Source organism: Malaya genurostris, chromosome 3 (genome assembly GCF_030247185.1).
Source record: "Malaya genurostris strain Urasoe2022 chromosome 3, Malgen_1.1, whole genome shotgun sequence".
In the NCBI taxonomy this organism is placed as follows: Eukaryota; Metazoa; Arthropoda; class Insecta; order Diptera; family Culicidae; genus Malaya; species Malaya genurostris.
In genome coordinates, this window is record NC_080572.1 from 283,843,515 (window position 1) to 283,861,110 (window position 17,596).

Genomic DNA, 17,596 nt, shown 5'->3' on the forward strand with positions numbered 1-17,596 from the left:
CTCTGTAATTTTTGATGCTAAACTGTGATCAATTTTAAAAATCTATGATCGATTTCAGAATTTGTGTAAATCTGTGACCATTTTCAGAAATCTGTGCCATTTTTTAAATCTGTGCAAAAGGTTGAAAATCTGTGGAACACAGATTAATTTGTGAACCTGGCATCCCTGCTTACCAGTGCGGTGAACTGGTGAGCTGCGGTTCTTTTAAAAAGAGCTGTGAGCTATCAGCTCTTTTTAAAGATTCGATTCACTGGAATTGCTCAGGAACGAATTGTCCATCTCTACGCTCACTGCAAAAGTGAGTTACAGTAATAGCAGACGCGTGACACCCCCCCGTTTCTTAATCAGTCATGGTTTCAACACGACCATAATGAAAATGAGTCACACGAATAGTACTCAGGATATTCTCATTGGAAAATTGCATATTTCGCTTCGGTACAAGGTTTCCTAGATAAAAATAGGTCAAATGGTGTATAACTTTTCCAGAAAAGAATAAACCTATGCATTATCTTCTACAAAATTATGGGATTTTATGTTTTCTACAACTATTCCCAACAAGGTAAGGAAAAAAATATTAAAACAAGTTATAATTAGAAAACTAGTTTTAAGGGGGCTGTCAAAATTCAATAACTAAAACTAACTTTGAAATGGCCTAAAAAAAAGTTCCATCGAGTTCCACTTAGAATTTTTTTTATAGTATTGGGCATATCAGCTGCATAAAGTTGCATATTTCGCTTCGGTGAAAGGTTTTATGATATGTAAAAAAAGGTAAAATGTTGTATAACTTTGTCAGGAAACAACAAACCTATGCACTACCTTCAACAAAAATATAGGATTTTTATTTTCTTCAATTATTCCAAAGAAAGTACACATAAAAAAATAACTCGAAACAAGTTATAATTAAAAAACTGATTTAAAGGGGGTTGCCATAAAAACGCTTTGTATATCCGAAACGGTGCGACCTAGCCTTTTGGTATATTTGACAAAGTAAATTATTTTAAATAGTTATAAAACTTTGTAGAAGAAAAACAAATTCTATCTCTTCAGAAAAAAAGTTATTGTTATATTTTTGTCAAAGTAGGCCATGAACAATTAGGGATTGAATCAAATTACGCGGTATATATTTGTAAATAATTTCTTAAAAGCAACTATATGCATTAAAAGGACGATTTGGCAGCTACTGATTTATGTCCACGTTTTTATTGATTCGAATCACTGTGCACCGTCTTGAATTACAGAACGACTTTGAACATGGTATTGGGGCAAATCTTATCTTCATTCCGAAAATACGCATATTCAGCAATTCCATGAGAAACTGATACAGGAATCCTCAGAATTTCGTAATATTTGGAAGAATCGTTCTCCATACAAAAATATTAAACCCGATTTTTTATTTTGTCATTAGGATGATTATTTCCTTGTTGGGGTTATTTTCGATTTGCTTTGAAAAAATACATTTTTTAAGAAATCATAACTTTTGAACCACTCGGTTGATTCTGCTAATTTTTGAATATGTTGTCAATGCCTATAGTATTTAGAATAAATATGCGAATATTGTAAAGCTGAAGTTTTTTGTTTGAAAAAGTCAATTTTATAACTTTTTAAAGGTTTTCATGGTTTGCGACATATCATTTTATTTTTTTTTCTGAAAGCTAAAAATTTTTTTCATAACATATCCAAAAATTGGTGATGAATGTTTCTTTTGTTTTTGAGTTATACTTTTTCGAAAATTTGAAATTTTTGTTAGTTTCCTTGATTTTTTCGATTGTCTTTCAAAAACTTAAAAAATGAAGAAAAAAATTTCATTATTTTCTAAAATTTACTTTATTTTGAAAATATGTAACTTTTTCAAATATTCTTTCTTCATTCTAGAAACTCGACAGTATTTTATTTCACCTTGGACTTCAGCTACAATATAGCAAAAAAACAAAAAAAAACCACAGTGCACAGTGCAAAATTTTTTTACATTGTGTTTAGAACCCACCGTTTCTGAAACATATGTAACTAAGAGATTTTTGCTTAGTTCCTTCTCAAAAATAAGGCTAGAGTAAAAATGACAAACTTGTCTCTTTTGATCATAAAGATTGCATATGCAAAAGGATGAAGCATTTAAAAACTGGGTTCATATTGAAGATGATTTTCCCAAAATTTTAACCCTTTATGGTAGTATTTGTGGAGTTAGGGTGGTTCTTCTGATTTTCATTTTATTTACCTCACCTTACAATACAAACCTCGCACTTACAATTTTGGTACCACTCTAGATTTTACATGAAAAATAAGTCATTTATGAGTACATTACGCTGTATTTTTTCTGATTTAAAAACAAATGTGGACGGATTTAAAAATAATCATTCGAAAAACCATGCTTCTCCATCAAATTGTCATCATCCGATGGAGTTAACTGCAAAAATGCTAAAATGACAAATAGAATTTGACATATGATTCGATTTATTCTATTGTTTTGGAGCTTAGTTGTCGTCGTAGTGTTGTAAAATGAACAAAAATCTAACTTGAATTTTTTCCCCATTTCTTTTCATGTTCCTGACGCATGCTAACGTAAACCGCCCGCCTACGACACGTGTACTACGTGAAAATCCCGTGGATCGCTGGCTGTCGCAACGTTCGCCACCGTTATCACGATCGCAACTGCCGCTCACACGCTCTCGGATTCGTGTACAATCAACCGCATGGTTGCATTTTTCCGACATGTTTACGCGACTACGCTGATGATGGTGCTGGAATCTCTGGAATTTTTTTTTTCTTCGTTAACCCACCCACTCTCTCTAATGCTAATTTACCTCGTTCCGGATGCATCCCGTTTTGCATTTCGCACATCGAAATGCCGACTCTGGATCACTGTCAACTGCACCTCGGCAACGCCGGAACGATGCAAAAAAAAAAAAAAACCTGGGAACGCGCCCGCGTCGGTGATGTACGACATGACAACTACCAATCACCCGCCCTTCGGAATCGAACCCGATGTCGACGTCAAAACCAGTCTCAGCACCAATCCGACAACCCGTCATAGCGTGTACTCCGTGGTAATCGGTGGCTTTTTCTATTGGACGTCGCTGTTTTGCACAAATCAAGCTGCAGTTCAGAAATGTATGTCATTAAAATCGCTCGACAAGGCAAAAAAAGCGATTTATCTTTCGATCATCGGTAGGTTTCCCAGCTCGATATGATTGGTGTCTCCTCCGGTGTGAGGACATTGGGAGCTTCGGTTGCAGTGAGCATAAGTAAATAGAAGAATTCGATTTGTGATCGTGATAAATTTGACCAAATTTCCAAAAACATTTACCCAACGTGCGGGTTAGTAATATAGTTTGCTTTTTCCTGGAAAACTTTTTCATCCATCGCTAACTGTGAAATTTTACTGAGTGCTTACGGCACGTACTGCCCTGCATCCGAACGGTTAAATTTTCTAGTGCTTTTTCATATTCCACTCAACCAACCGGCGCTCAGGGGACCGACGGCGGGTCTGCGTACACGTAGCATTCCCTTTTTTTTCGCGCGATCTGAAATATTTGCTCTAGATAATTAAATGTTTGAACGTTCTTTTTCTCCCTCAAAAAATGTTGTTATTTTCATGCTCGCTGCATCCGAAGCTAACGGACGGACTGACTGACTGACTGACTGATTCCATTGTGTGAGATGACTATTTCTATTTGATTTTCACCTTTCCTCTGCTTTTTTTTACTCTGTCTCCTGTCCCGTCAAACGTAACAACTATTTCAGGACTGGTGTTGGTTTTTCTGTTTAACTTCTACACCGGGCTGATGACTTTTGCCCACTACACCGGGTGCGATCCCCTGCGATCGGGTCAAATAACCGAGAAGGACCAGCTGGTGCCGTTCTTCGTAATGGATGTGCTCGGTCATGTCAAGTCGATGACGGGCATTTTTGTCGCCGGCATCTTCGCCGCCAGTTTGGGGTAAGTTCATCTAGTGTATATCTCTATATATGTGCGACGATTGATTGTTTTCGGGGTGTTAGAGGGGGGGAAAGTTCGATGTAGAAGAAGATGGATTAACAACATTTAGTCGATACATATGTTTTTTTTTTCGCTCTGGGGAAAATGATGGGAAAAATTCAGAACACAACAATAACAAATCAGTGCATCCATGAAGATGAGAATTAATGATTTAGCTTCATATCTCTGTAACAACATCCCAAATAACTGTATTCTGTTGCATCCCAAATCTTTTTCTTGAATAAATTTACAGAAAAAAAAGTTCTGCTGATCGGTTGTTGGGCCAATTATGGTAAACCAAGACAGTTCTATGTTACACATACAACGCCACAAAAATAACTACCAGATAGTTTCCATGATCCCATGAATCGTGCAACATTGTTTTTCCTCAATTTTCGTTCAAACTTAATTTTAAGTTTAATTCTGCTTTATAATTCTGAAGCAGAATCGGTGCAACCTATCAATAGTGGTCCATATTACGTGGAAAACTTCAGTGATCCAAGTACATGGAAATGACAGTACTAGCCCTAAATAGTAGATTAGAAATAGGTACCGTGGTACTCCAGTTTATCCTATCATTATCGGGGTAAAATGATTTAACATAAGTGGTGCGGTCATTGAATCTATTCGTAGTCTACTTTTTGGGGCTTTCTACGTAATATCAATCGATTTTAATCAATCACATGACACGATTTTAATTTATCACATCTTACGATACGATTTATGAAATAAATTGAGGTAAAACGGGTTAATCGAGCTAGTACTACCATTCCCATTATATGTACTTGAATTGCTGAGGTTGTCTACGCAATATGGTCCAATACTGATAGATCGTGTTGGATCTGCTTCTGTATTGTAGGTTGAATTTGAACGAAGCACGCTGTGTGCTAGGCGGGTGCGTTTTAAAAAAAATTGTGCACCTCGTTTCGCAATCGCTTGTGAAAAAATCCTCATGAAATTGAAAATTTTTACTAATCTCACTGTAATACCGGAACCGGAAGCCGGATCTGGATAAACTTTTCGAGGACTTTTTGAATAATCTTAAAACCTTTCATTTGCATCTTAGTTTGTAAAAATCGGTTGGGAAATTTCCCAGAAAATTGAATGCGCATTTTCTAATAGCTTTGCACATATTTTCTTGTAATCCCGGAACCGGAGGTCGGATAAAGATAAAATTCAATACGATCTATGGGACTATAAGACCTTTCGTTTGAATCTAAGTTTGTGATCGGTCGGTCACGCCGTTTCTGAGAAAATCGAGTGACATTATTTGTCACATAAACACACACAGATATTTGCTCAGTTCGTCAAGCTGAGTCGAATGGTATATAACATACGGCCCTTCGGGCCTCGGTTAAAAAGTCGGTTTACACAGTGATTGTATAGTCTTTCGATATGAGAAAGGCAAAAAATGGGGTAAATCGATACAACGAGTTTTCTGGTCAGCAATTCCATCGTCAATGACAGATTTTATGTTAAATTCTATTTTTGTATATTTTGATTTGATCAAAATTTTGCATATGCGTTGTTTATGGTCAAATGAAATAATTCGCATTATATCAAGTTGCCATTTTAACTCTAGCTCTCATTTTGAGGAAGGGACTAAGAAAAAATCCTTTTAATTTAGGTAATTATAAGGACTAAAGACTGTCCCAGAAAGTATGGACGCACTATGATTTCGCTGTAAATAATTCACAAGTGTTAGATATTCAAATTTTATTCGATATACTGTTAATATTAGACTACAACAACAGAAAATTATTCTCAACATTTGCTACTTAGCCATTGTAGACTAGCTGCGAATGTTCCTCATTAAATTCCGTACAGGCTTCTTGGCGACAAGTTTTGACACTTTTTTCCAATCTTTTTCGAACTGTTGAATGGTTTCGGCTGCCGAGACATGTTTCCTAAGATGTGCCTTCGCTAATGCCCAAAATTCCTCAATTAGTCGAAGTTGTGGGCAATTTGGTGGATTCATGTCCTTTGGGACGAAAGTGACATTTTTGGTAGTATATTATTCTACCGTTGATTTTGAGTAGTGGCATGAAGCAAGATCTGGCCAGAAGATAACAGGATCCTTGTGGCTTCGAATCATGGGTAGAAGTCGTTTTTGTAAACATTCCTTGATGTATATTTCGCTGTTCATTGAAGCAGTGGTGATGAAGGGTTTCGAAATCTTACCGCAGCTCCAAATTGCTTGCCAGACCGTGGTTTTCTTACTAAATTTTTCGACTTCAATCGATGTCTCGGACTGGTTTAACACTGTCCTGTCCTGTCCTGGCATTACACATTCCTTTTGTGGAATTTGGTCTTTCTGTTTCAACAGACTTCGCAGCCGATTCTTAGTGTACAGAATCATTGCATGGCTAGTACTAAGGATCCTATTGACACTAAGAATCACTACCGGCAAGGATTTGTAACCGAGTTTCACGTAGGTTTCGTCGTCCATGATTATGCAGTTCAAATTTCCAGCAAGAATCGTATTGTACAGCTTTCGAACCCTCGGCCTGATCGATGTTTCTTGTTGCGGTCTACATTTTGGTTGTTTCTGCTTCTTATAGGTTCGAAGATTCAAACGTTCTTTAGCACGAAGAACATTTGATTTCGAAGTGCCCATTTTTTTGGCCACATCCCGAACTGAAACCTTTTGGATCTTTTGCTCGAACGCCTTCAGTATACGTTTATTCAACTGAGAGTTAGCAGGACCTTTTTTTCGACCCGTTTTCGGTTTATCCTTAAAGGTGTTGTCCTCACCGAACTTTCTGATTGCATTTGCATGAAAATTGGCCAAAAGGGCTAAGTGTTCTATAGCATTCGACACAGTTCATCAAGCTGAGCAATGTATGTGTCGTGTATGTGTGTGCGTATATGTCAAATAATGTCACTCATAAAACAAAAAATCTCATAGTCCCATAGGTTGCTATTGAATTTCACACCGTTTTTTAGAGCGACGATGCAAAAAATTGGTGAAATTCTTCTATACTCGGCTTAAAACTGATTCAGTTTGTAGGCTATATTAGTTACTTACTAAACGAACCGACTTTGGCTATACTGGTTGCAAGTTCCCGGTTCCAGAAGTACCGGAGATATTGATCAAAAACTCAAAAACTCTCTCACTCAATTTCCTCAGAGATGATTCGATCGATTTTCACAAACAGGCTCAAATAAAAGTTCTTATAATCTCATTGATTGCTGTTCAATTTCATCCGATTCCGACTTCCGGTTCCAGAACTGTAGGGTAAAGTGTGTTTAATTATTCAGTGCGACGATGCATAATCAAGAAAAATTCTTATTAACTTGACATAACTGTTCACAAATTGAAAAGGTTAGGTTAGTTTATACCCAAAGAAAATTCCTTTTTTTATTCAAGATTGAAAAAAAAATTCTTGATAGAATCTTCTAGTGATATTTTTGCAAATATAAGTAATATGAGTAAGGGATCATTACACCACTAGGTGGATTAAAAAAGGTTTTTATTTTAAAAATTGCACTTAAAACTCAAATTAATCAAAAAAAATTAATGTTGATTTTGTTAATTTTATGATTAGAATAGAGAAATAATATTTGAAAAAGTATTTTTTTTTCATTTTTCTGCAAAATTTTATGTTAGAATGCTAAATTTCCAATATAAAGATGGTAATCAATAAAATGGATTGAGATCATCTGAAATCGTGATAAAAATATAAATTTTCCGAATTTTTTTTCAAACCACTGTAACTCGAGAATGGTGGCATATATAAATATTTTGATTTTCATTTTGCGTTATTTCTTAATGTTTTGTTTAACAATTAAAAAATATTTTATTATTTTCAAATTTTTTGTTATTTTGAAAATATGTGACTCATTCGAATACTATTTCTCCATTATGTAGATTTGACAGTATTTTATTTTTTACAGTATTTTATTTTAATATCAAAAATACATTTTTTGAGATGTTCAAATTTTAAGTTGCATTTTCAAAATAAAAAACGTGCTTAATCCACCTAGCAGTGAGATGATACCTTTTTTTATCAATCCGCATGTGTTTTTTGCATGAATATTCTTCGGTGTTTCAGTTTTCATGACATTATTCTAATGTCCGTCGATTCAAGTGGCAATTTGAGATTTTAATCACTCATTACTCTGTAATGTCGAAACAGCAAATCGGATCGAATTTGAATCTAAAAGTGTAACAATCGATTAAACATTCCATGATATGTCGAAATAATTTCCACTTTAGAGTTTAGGGTAATTTAAGGTACTACCAGAGCCGGTATTCAGCAACCAGCATAACCCAAACCCAATCGTATGGCCGTATGACGATTAAATTGCAATATTTTTGAGTCCAACTTTGAATCTTTTCGGGATTGTTATCTTCTATATCGCCTTGAATTTTAAAAATTCATCATCCTACAATTCCAGAATCGGAGGTCAGAATTGGATAATATTGGATTTATTTTAATTCGAACTTTTGTTTCTGAAATTCGATTTGGCTTTTTTTTAGAAAACGATTGAGCTTTGAGAAACGATTCGATACTGGAACCGGAATTCAAAATTCGGTGTAGCCGAAGTCAGACAAATTTATCTGAATAGCTATGTAGTTTACATTTGATTTAAAATGTTTAAAAATCAGTGCAGACATCTTTGAGAAATCGTAGCGCAAATTAAATTTTTGAATACCTTCCGGATCGAAAACTGAGTACAACCAAAAATGAAATAAGTTTTTTTGGTTATTGACTATACAAATCTGCTAACCCGATAAATCTGATTAATTTATTTGAAATAGACATTTTTATACTAATCACCATGTATCTCTCTAAACCGGAAGTTGGATCTAACTGAAAAGCAAGATGATTTATAGAATCTTAAAACTTTTCATTTGAATCTTAGATGATTCTTAGATTTCATTTGAATCTTAGATCGGTTCAGCCATCTACGAGTAAAATGAGTTACGCAGTTTTAATTTCGTTTCACATATCATCCTGTAGTTCCGGAACCAGAGGTCGGAACCAAACATAATTCAGGAGTCTTGTTTGGGAGTATACGATTTTTCATATGAATCTGAGTTTGTAGAACACGGTTGAGTCATCTCCGAAAAAAATTGAGTGAAATTATTGGTCACACACGGATTTGCTGATCTCGACGAACTGATTCGAATGGTATATGGCTGTTATTTTCTTCCAGCATTTATTTCTGTAAGTCGTTTAAATCAATATAATTATGGAATTGCTTTCAACTCGAAAATTAGTCTGGTTTACATATGTCATATTCGAACGATTATGTTGCCAAAAACGAACCGTGCTAAAATCGGTCCTAGGCAAAATATCATGTTGTACACAGTCTTTTGGGTACTTAAAACCAAATGTATGTAACAGTATAAAAATCGTGTTTTATGTTGTTCCCAAGCATTTCTTTGCCAGACAGCGCTCAAAACTTCTACTGCTGGAATAGGGGGAAAAGTCATTTACACAAAAATTTCTATATCTCTGTTAAAAATGGACGGATTTTAACAATCTATGGCTTGTTGGATAGGTATTATCGTGCGGAATCTAAGTCTGAAAACATATTCTGTTTTCAAGGTCAATTGTGACAGATACTGTCAAAAAACTGAAAATTTTGACATAAAACTTCGTATAACTCAAAAAGTAAACATCCGATCTCAAAACCATTCAATAGCGTTTTGGGTGACGGGGAGACCTTTCATTTGCGACTAGTTTGATCAAAATCGATCCAGCCATTTCTGAGATCTCGACCTCTTAGTTGACAACACACATACAGACACACACACACACAGACATTTGCTCAGTTCGTCGAGCTGAATCGATTGGTATATGTCTTTCGGCCCTCCGGGCCTCGGAAAAATTTTCGAAACTTTGAGCGAATTCTATACCTATTTTTTATATATATAAAAAAAGGTAAAAAAGGCGGGTGGGTAATGTCAGAGACATAACTGGATGTCGTGAATACGAAAACAATTGACATGTTCCTTAACACTTCCCAATATCAATTAGTTGATCAATTTTATGAATTATGCAGGCATTCTCCTTTTTCACATTTTTCGAAAAAAACAAAGAAGGCTTCACTTGATCTCGATTACTGTGAATTTCACACAGTGAAAAGTACAATCCGAATCATTGGAAACTCTGACTGTCGATTCAAACCACCTTAAAATGAAGCTTCTCATAGTGGATCTGAAAAATTCAACTTATTCACAAAATGACCTCCAATTTTGCCGATGAAATATCTTTGAATAACCGCGATTATCGTGGCTATCTTTATTCTCTTATTGTCAAATCGCAGAACTTGCACACTGGTGCAGTGTAAGTCGTTTAAATTTATGGTGCACTCACAACCTTTCCAAGCGTCACAAACGTCCGGGACAATCGTCGCTTCAGTCACAACGACAAAAAGTGTAACGTCTAACCCAATTGTTTCTGTCTTAATTGATTATTTTTAATCGATGAAAATTTGGTGAAAATCGGATAAAGCTCGAATTTTGAAAAATGAATTTTTTGTGCGTATTTTAAACGACATAGTTTGATTCAGGTATTTTTTTCAGAATCTCAGTACCAACAGAATCGTAGCACTAGTCTTGCAATGGCTCTCTATGCTAAGAATCGGCTGCCAAGTCAGTTTAAATATAATACTTCAATTTCGTGAACCTAGACATTTAGTATTCATAATTGCGAATTACATTACTAGTTGAAGTAACCGTCGCTATTCGTAGTTCTGTATTTAATTCAGCACATAGTGAGATCAATATTTTGACAGCAGTTGTCACCAACACTAATTAAGTGACCAATCTTATCAGTCAGTGGTCCTGCACTGTGAATTCTACTGATAAAACATTCGATTGACATATGATTGAGTGTTCCTTGTAATTTCAAGGAAGAAAACATTCGCCTCAATTTCCGTATGGAAGAAGTGGGTTAAAACATCACAATTATATGTTTTTCAATTAAGGAGACATGTTACAATCGATCTATATGGGTTGTTATCTAGCTTCAGTTTGATTGTTTTTTGTAGTGCTTGTAAACCACTTGAATCAATGTTTGTCCAAATCAGTTCAAATTACTGCACGTTCTTTCGTTCTTCTGAAATTGTGTATATTCCTTCGGAACTGATAACCGATAAATTATAGTTAATTGTGAACAATTTCATTGAAAGTGAGTGCTCTTTTGCATGAATTTGTACCAAAAACCAATCTTGTTTATATACTTCTTTGTAGGTTGCAAAAGCATGCAACTTCTGCCCTATTCCAAGGTGCTGCGACCGTTCCGAAATATGTGTTGATTTGTATACTCTCTCGAAGAATTCAATTACTTCCATTTCTTTTGAAAAATGAAAATGGAGAACCATCATTCATTCAATAAAGAAGTCCAGATCACTTATACTTCTAGAAGAACTAGTTCTTTTTGGCCGCTTGGGAACGGATCGCATATCTTTACTTCACGGTATCATCGTCGAATTCAATATAACTATTTTTTTTAAATTTGATTGATTGAAATTTATGTTATTGAAAAAAATAGTCGCTTAAAAACTTGACTGTGATGAGAACGAATCGTATCAACAGTAACAACTTTGCTGCTTTCTTCTATAAGATGGTACCGAACAGGAAAAGTAGCTGGTTTGAGTTTGAACGAAATTCCGTTTGCTTCATTTCACTCGTCGGTCCTTTTTCTCGTTGGGTAGTGGTGAAGGTTTAAAAAAAATCAAGACGGCTTATCCGTCTTAGTAACGAAATGCGTCAATCGAAGTAAAATATGGTATTTCTCTTGAATGGAATTTGACCTTCTGTTTCAACAAACTTCGCAGTCGATTTTAAACGTACAGAACCGGGAGTTCCTCAAGGAAGTCATCTTGGACCGTTAATTTTTTTACTTTATCTCAACGATTTCAATTTTTCGATCAAGTGCAAACTTGACTTCAAACTATTTCATATTATCAAACTGAACAACTGATTCAGAGTTCTTACAGGAGCATTTGAATTTAATTCTTTGGATTCCCCGCGCTAGAACTAATTACGAATTTAACGAACTGCGGATCCTAATGAAGCGGTTCAACCGGAAATGATGATATTTTCTAATTTCTTGTATGTAGTAAACTGAATTTTTCATGACCAAAAAATGACAGTTCACATAATCATTTCTCTAATTTCAATCTAGCCTCAATTTTAAGAAGGCCAAGCTCTGTTGATTTTTGCAAATTTTCAATAAAATATTTCCGGAATAGTCGATATGATGGTTCCCAACCTTTTTAACAACATGTACTACTAGAAACAATTGCTGACAGAAAAGAAGTGGTTCATGAAAATAATTCGCGACCCCTGAAAAATACTTCGAAGAGCATCGGTTGTGCTATAGCTCTTTTAGATAATTATTGGGGTAATGTGTAAACTCAAAAACTGCTAAAAAGTTGTAGTTTCAATTTTCTCAAAGCTTTCTTCAAATTTGCACTCATTTTTCTTGAACTTGAACCGATTTTCACAAACTTATATTCAAAGCAAAAGGTCTTACGATTCCGTAGATCGCTTTTGAATTTCATTTGAAGCCGGATTCCGGTTCCGGAGTTACAGGGTCTTAAAGGAAAAAAATGTGGACTAAATTGTCTCGGCAACTGCTGTACCGATTTCCATTAACAAAGATTAAAATGAAAGTCCTATACTACCTGAACCAATTTTCACAAACTTATAAAGTAGAACATTCAATCCGGATTCGACTTGAGGTTTCGGAGTTTTTTTAAATATAGGACTTTCATTTTAATCTTAATTTATGGAAATCGGTACAGCCGTTGCCGAGAAAATTTATTGCACATTTTTTTCTTTAAGACCGTTGCCGAGAAAATTTATTGCACATTTTTTTCTTTAAGACCCTGTAACTCCGGAACCGGAAATCGACTCCAAATGAAATTCAAAAGCGATCTACGGAATCGTAAGACCTTTTGCTTTGAATGTAAGTTTGTGAAAATTGGTTCAGGTAGTATAGGACGGAGTTAAAGCTCTATAAGTGGAAAATTTCAATTTCATGAGCATTTTTTCACAATCGATTGTCCAAAACAGGTATAAATCCCATAAAACTAACTGATGAATTCTTCTACTTTGTAGAAATTATTAGTTAATAGGTATATAAACATAATTCAGCACTGCTGGTTTTTCATTTCCTGCTTCGGAAGCATCAAAAGTAGTGAATAAAAACTCCAACAGTAAAACTCACTTCTCAACGATACTTGAACCAATTTTCACAAATCTTGATTTAAATTAAACCTAATATTGTGTCGAAAGATACCGTGCAATATCATTCTGATCCGATTTCCGGTTCCGCAACTACAGGACGATGAGTGTGAAAGCTTTCAAACCGTCATCTAAAATGACGATACAACACCGGTACATGCTGGCACGGAAGACGAAAACTCTTCCCAACTTTACGAACAATGCACACAGCGTGATTTGTTCAGTTTCATACACACACATAAAGAAAACGTCAATTATGAACAATGTTCGAAAACGATTACTGTTCAAGGAAACAATTAAAATAGTCATATAAAGGGTGATTTTTTAAGAGGTAAAGGATTTGATTTTCAAAAAAAAAAATAACGCAAATAATTTAAGAAAATTAATGAAATCTTTATTGGAATCGATAGAACGATCAACATAATTTAATGTTTGAAGATGTCTCCACTTTAGATGGCCCTTGCGAAAGGTTCAATTTTGGCTCATTATCCTCAACATATCGGCCAGTATTTCACGAATAAATGCTTCAATATTGGTTTTCCGTACGTCAATCGTAGCTGGTTTATCCTTGTAGACATGAGCCTTAACATGTCCCCACAAAAATAGTCCAAAGGCTTTAAATCGCACGATATAGGTGGCCAATTGACGGGCCCAAAATGTGAGTTGAACTGTGTACCGAAGGTGGCTCTCAGTTTGGTAATTGTTTCGCGTGCCGTGTGGGATGTGGCACCGTCTTGTTATAACCACATGTCAGGCATAATCCAATTTGTTTTGAACGGCGACGAATTCACAGTATCACTAAAGGATTCTGTCGCAATATTTTCTTTGGTCCTCATCCTACGTATGCGTGTTTGTGGTTTAAGGGCTGAGGACAGTACCGTAAAGTGGTAGGTTTTTTGCTATTTTCCCGTTTCAAATTAAATTTTCTTGGAAACGGTGCAGAATATAGAAAAACCCACCTGACAATGTCTTCGAAATTTAGTTGAGAATATTCTGTGAAATTTTCAGAATGATTCATTGAGTTTAGCGGTCGTGTTGTATTTTTTTCTGACTGAAGAACTGCTGAAAATTGGAACGCTCGGAAATGCATACCTCTATTTGTTCATCGAATATCTCGGCTTTGAAGGCTTGTATCATAAATCTACCGTGACAAAGTCTAGATAATTTAGTTTAGACGCGATTAGTACATAAAAACATATGTGTTATCGCGATAAAAATAAAGTCTTGTATTTTCCTGTGAAACAAAGTCAGTTTCAATGCATGCGCCATTTTTTTTCGCTTTGGTTTCCTGATAGCACTCTGAAATAGAAGAGAGAAATAAAATTGGCTCGACAAGGCTGCCAAACACACAGACATTCAATCTTTGTGAAAGTTGAATATTTTTTCATTGTTCATTGGAATCCATGTAATGTCCAACCCATACGATAGATTAATGTGATAAAACTTCTCATCAAAATAATAAAATGTATGCCGACAACCCTGTACAGTTTGCTCATATACGAAAGAGTACAAGAGAAATACGATGTTCAATGGGAATTGAGCGAGCCACGTGGTCGATTTAAAACTCAACACGTGACCCTCTGTCCTCAGACCTTAATGTCTAGTAGTGTAAATTGGGTTCGAAATTGAGTCACAAGCTTCCGAATAGCTCCCTCAGTAGGCCGACCAAACTGCCCATAAATAGGAAGAAGTGCACGATGCCGAGCATGAATTTTGATAGTAAAATTCAATATAACACAACGACACAAGAAACGATTCACGCGTGATCTGTCAAAAACAGTGGTGCCAAAAAGATACCAGCAAAAAAAATCATCCTTTATTTCAATTTATATAGATAAAACAAGGATAGACAATGGTAAATCTGTAATGATGATCAAACCAATTGTTAGTATTGTAAGGCAATATAAAATCTGTAACAAATATGATTCTGCGACCTAATATAAAAATTTATAATAAAATTTTCTCAGGAAAATAACCAACCCTTTTGAAAAAATCAAATTTTTCAGTGAATTCAATTGAAAACCCACATCATCTGCATAATTTTTCGGGCTTTCAGAAAATCGAGTAGATGCAAAGTAGCAACTAAATGTTTCAAACCAAACCGAAGTCTTATGCTGTTTTTCATTGAAAAACACTCGTGGCGTGGATTGCTCTGATTTTGCACTTTCGAGCAAAAATGCAACATTTTGACGGTGTTTCATTGCGATTTCTGCTCGAAAGTGCAAAACCAGAGCAATCCACGCCACCAGTGTTTTTCAATGAAAAACGCCATTAGTATCACATTCATTTTGTAGAATTAGACCATCTGTTTCAATTGACTTCGAAGAAGATTGCATGGCTGGGGCTACGTTTCAACCAAGAATGCTACGGCAGTTCGCTTTCACATATCATCCAAGTCAGTCGATAAAAAAAAACCGATTACGTTCGGGAGAGAAGAAACCAAGTACAGTATTGTATAGTGAACAATAGAACGACCTCGAAATGAGTGAACAAAACGAACAAAAGCTACCGCCGACACGAAAGAATACAATTGTTGTTGATTTCAGGCAGTGCAAAATTCAACCTTCGATACGAGAACTTGTAGGTTTGCTTAAGGAGCAAATGCATCTTGACATTAAACGTGTGCATTTACTTCAATACAATAAGACGAATAATGTTGTTTACATCCAGTTTTATAAAGAGTTGGATGCAATTCAATTCGCAAAAGACAATAACAATGTGCACTATGTGGAGCACGAGAACATTAAGTACAACATTCCAGTATATATGGAAGTGCGTGTGAGTGATCTTCCCTCAAGCGTCATCGATCCTTATATTCGTAAAATTATGTCCCAATACGGAAAGATTCTCTCTATCGAAAAAGAAAAGTGAAAGAATTTTTTCCCCGGTATTCTAAATGGCGTACGTTTGTTACGCATGCGCTTGAAAAGGGCTATACCTTCTTTTGTGACTTTCGGTCAGGATACAAGAATCCCATGCAAATCACTTGTTACCTATGACAATCAGATGGCCACATGTCAATATTGCCAAAAAGCTGTTCACTACGGTAAGCCATGTGATAAACTGGACAAGGAGACAACTACACCAAAGGACAACGGTGCTTCCTTCACACAAACCCCAAGCAACCCCAGTACACCTGTGACAGCCGCCAACAACAATGAAGCATCCCCTTCAACGAATCGCAACGCATCGAGTTCACTTTGACATATATGTCATTTTACTGCAAGAATCAAACGAACTGTGCTCGGTCGTGCGATCTATCAAGTTTCGTATCGCGTGGCACGTCGCGCCCACTCTGACTTCACCCTAAGATATGGTTCGTTAAAATTACAGTTCTCATTATTCGCTCGGCAATGCTGAAGTCAGAAAACAATAGAAGGGCTCCAACTTTTTGAAATCAGAAGAAAGTTGCATAAGAAATGTTCAAGAAAAACAGACTTTATTTGGTCTTGCATAAAGCCTACTTTGGCTCGATTTTCAACGCCATAGCAAAAGAATCAGTAAGTAGAAAAAAAGATTAATTATTTTACAAATTTAACAGCACCTACCGGATATTCCCCTGGTACCTCGCAGTTCTCATAACATAATCACTCAACTCTGAACGTATAAATCAACGGTTTAACTTTTCAGCAAAAATCTCCACACTCCACTGTTCGGATGATTCGAAGTGCTCAGTCACCGCACCAGCCAGTTTCGGCCCTATTTTCTAATATGGTTTAATTAAAACCTAATCAACCCAATCCTGATAATTTCACGGTGCTGCGAGCTAAAATCCCCCACCCACACACTCACGCACACACCCAGCCAAACAGACACTAGCTTGCGGTATCGAGTGCACTCATCAGCCGGAAAATAAATTAATCGATCTCGGTTCGTGCAGGCGATGCGTGGAAATGGTTTCACGATCACGGTATGCAAATTTCGGTGAATCCGAAATCCCGATAATAGATGATTTTTGCCAGTATTGTACCGGAGGTCATTTTGTATAACATAACAGCCACAAACATTTTGCAATTCGACCGACAGACCGGATGTGCACTCAATTTGCAGTAATCTAGTTTAGATTTGTTGGTAAATTGATGGATTGGTCGTGTGAGCGAAAATTTAGGTGGAATATTCTGGATTTGCACTAAACTGATGATTTTTAGCTTCGATTTGCAAAGAAGTAATCTTAATAATTCTTTAACATAGATAACATTTAGTCATTAAAACGGCTGATTTTGTATAGTGTTCCCCATCGTGGTTTTGTATAATGCTCCCCATCGTGGTCGTTTTCTTTTTCTCCAGTGCAAAATACCAGCAGCTGGATGATGCTATTCACTATCTAAACAATTCTTCCATTCGTTTCATGAAAGAATTAAAGGAAATACTCAAACAGGAAAAAAAATCAAATCTGGAGTACAATTTTGAGTTGT

General features: G+C 35.8%; 1 protein-coding gene across 1 annotated transcript in view; it reads left to right on the forward strand.

Moving 5' to 3' along the window:
- The window catches only part of LOC131434363 (sodium-coupled monocarboxylate transporter 1), a 211,806-nt gene that overhangs the window by 69,594 nt on the left and 124,616 nt on the right, over positions 1 to 17,596 (forward strand). The window contains exons 7-8 of the mRNA XM_058601032.1: positions 2,999 to 3,162; positions 3,739 to 3,934. Coding sequence (XP_058457015.1) covers positions 2,999 to 3,162; positions 3,739 to 3,934 — 360 coding nt within the window. The remainder of the gene's footprint in view (positions 1 to 2,998; positions 3,163 to 3,738; positions 3,935 to 17,596) is intronic.